Source organism: Oncorhynchus masou, unplaced genomic scaffold (assembly GCF_036934945.1).
Source record: "Oncorhynchus masou masou isolate Uvic2021 unplaced genomic scaffold, UVic_Omas_1.1 unplaced_scaffold_10455, whole genome shotgun sequence".
Classification (NCBI taxonomy): Eukaryota; Metazoa; Chordata; class Actinopteri; order Salmoniformes; family Salmonidae; genus Oncorhynchus; species Oncorhynchus masou.
Genome location: NW_027000158.1, coordinates 5,004 through 7,839, shown reverse-complemented (window position 1 = coordinate 7,839; position 2,836 = coordinate 5,004). Strand labels below are relative to the sequence as shown.

The window sequence follows — 2,836 nt, the reverse complement described above, 5'->3', positions numbered from 1 at the left end:
CTATCAAGTGAGGAAGTGAGAGTAGACAGAGAAAGACTAAGAGACCTCTATCAAGGGAGGGAGGGAGAGTAGACAGAGACAGACTAAGAGGCCTCTATGAGTCCATTCAGGGAGGCATTGAGTCTGTTATTGTCTGTGTGGCTCCAGCACGACTATTTATCCTATCGCTGCCGATCTTGTAAGATGTGAAGAGGCATCTGCTCCTCAGAAGGAATTGTCTGGTCGAACCCCGGGTCGGTCCTGTTGGTTGGCAGCCGCCCATGATTGATGGAAGAACAAGACCAACACTTAATAACCTCTATCATGCCTCGCAACCTCATGACCCTATGGTGGGTGCCAGTTTGTTTATGGATGGTACCAGCTTTCCTCAAACCCTCCCTCAATGCCACGCTAACCACCGCACCATCTCTGCCGGGGCTAATGGGTCGGACTGAGAGATTGGACTGTCATTGTGGTGCACGGGACTAATTTGTCTTCCTTCCCGCCCAGCCGTCTGAGGTAGACGTAGACGTACCTCTGTGCGCCCCTTTCAACGCCCTACCCTGTCCTCCCCCAATCATCTGTCAGCAATGACGGAGCCTCCTGGAACACAGGGGCATGAGGGAGGAGAAGAGGAGTGTCAATTAGCATTAGTTGTCCTGACAAATCTGTTTCTGTTCATCTCTCCCTCTCCACCACCACACCGCTGAGGCTGCTGTTGCTGAGGCTGCTACCACTGAGGATGGTACCACTGAGGCTGCTACCACTGAGGATGCTACCACTGAGGCTGCTGTTGCTGAGGCTGCTACCACTGAGTGAGCACACGATGTTCTGAGGATGGTACCACTGAGGCTGCTACCACTGAGGATGGTACCACTGAGGATGGTACCACTGATGCTGCTACCACTGAGGATGGTACCACTGAGGCTGCTACCACTGAGGATGGTACCACTGAGGCTGCTACCACTGAGGATGGTACCACTGAGGCTGCTACCACTGAGGCTGCTACCACTGAGGATGGTACCACTGAGGATGCTACCGCTGAGGATGCTACCGCTGAGGCTGCTGTTGCTGAGGCTGCTACCACTGAGGATGGTACCACTGAGGATGGTACCACTGAGGCTGCTACCACTGAGGATGGTACCACTGAGGCTGCTACCACTGAGGATGGTACCACTGAGGATGGTACCACTGAGGCTGCTACCACTGAGGATGGTACCGCTGAGGCTGCTGTTGCTGAGACTGCTACCACTGAGGATGGTACCACTGAGGCTGCTACCACTGAGGATGGTACCACTGAGGATGCTACCACTGAGGATGGTACCACTGAGGATGGTACCACTGAGGCTGCTACCGCTGAGGCTGCTACCACTGAGGCTGCTACCGCTGAGGCTGCTACCACTGAGGCTGGTACCACTGATGCTGGTACCACTGATGCTGGTACCAGTGATGCTGCTACCGCTGAGGTTGCTACCACTGAGGATGGTACCACTGAGGATGGTACCACTGAGGCTGCTACCACTGAGGCTGGTACCACTGAGGCTGCTACCACTGAGGATGGTACCACTGAGGATGGTACCACTGAGGCTGCTACCACTGCGGCTGGTACCACTGAGGCTGCTACCACTGAGGATGGTACCACTGAGGATGGTACCACTGAGGCTGCTACCACTGAGGATGCTACCAGTGAGGATGGTACCACTGATGCTGGTACCACTGATACTGCTACCGCTGAGGCTGCTACCACTGAGGATGGTACCACTGAGGATGGTACCACTGAGGCTGCTACCACTGAGGATGCTACCACTGAGGATGCTACCGCTGAGGATGCTACCACTGAGGCTGCTACCGCTGAGGCTGCTACCGCTGAGGCCGCTACTAGTGAGGCCGCTACTGTTGAGGATGCTACAGCTGAGGCCGCTACTAGTGAGGCTGCTACCGCTGAGGATGCTACCACTGAGGATGCTACCGCTGAGGCTGCTACCGCTGAGGCTGCTACCGCTGAGGCCGCTACCAGTGAGGCCGCTACTGCTGAGGATGCTACAGCTGAGGCCGCTACTAGTGAGGCTGCTACCACTGAGGATGCTACCGCTGAGGCTGCTACCGCTGAGGCTGCTACCACTGAGGCCGCTACTAGTGAGGCCACTACTGCTGAGGATGCTACAGCTGAGGCCGCTACTAGTGAGGCTGCTACCGCTGAGGATGCTACCGCTGAGGTTGCTACTGATGAGGCTGCTACCGCTGAGGCTGCTACCACTGAGGCTGCTACCGCTGAGGCTGCTACCACTGAGGCTGCTGTCGCTGAGGCTGCTACAACTGAGGCTGCTGTCGCTGAGGCTGGTACAACTGAGGATGCTACCACTGAGGCTGCTGTCGCTGAGGCTGGTACAACTGAGGATGCTACTAGTGAGGCCGCTACTAGTGAGGCCGCTACCACTCAGGCTGCTACCGCTGAGGCCGCCACTGCTGAGGCTGCTACAGCTGAGGCTGGTACCACTGAGGATGCTACCACTGAGGCTGCTACCGCTGAGGCTGCTACCGCTGAGGCTGCTACCACTGAGGCTGCTACCACTGAGGCTGCTACTGCTGAGGCTGCTGGACAACTCTGTCCTTGACAGTTCACACACAGCCACTTCATTACGATGAGAGAGAGAGAGAGAGAGAGAGAGAGAGAGAGAGAGAGAGAGAGAGAAAGACAGTGTCCTTTGAACCTGTCATGACAAAACATCCAAAGCTGACTTAACCTTAATGATAGTTTTAGAAACACTAGACCAAGATCCATCAGTAAGCCGGGAAAATCTGTCCAGTTCGCAGAGGACACCATCTGTCCAGTTAGCAGAGAAGACACCATCTGACC

At 55.7% G+C, this 2,836-nt stretch overlaps 1 protein-coding gene across 1 annotated transcript; it reads left to right on the top strand.

The window, feature by feature from the left end:
• Positions 1–690: 690 nt before the first annotated feature.
• Positions 691–2,594, top strand: LOC135528839 (papilin-like; the record flags this gene model as incomplete). The annotated part of the gene is made up of 2 exons (XM_064957888.1): positions 691–771; positions 846–2,594. Coding segments are annotated over 2 exons (1,830 nt in total), but the record flags the coding sequence as incomplete, so codon positions are not given.
• Positions 2,595–2,836: the final 242 nt, after the last annotated feature.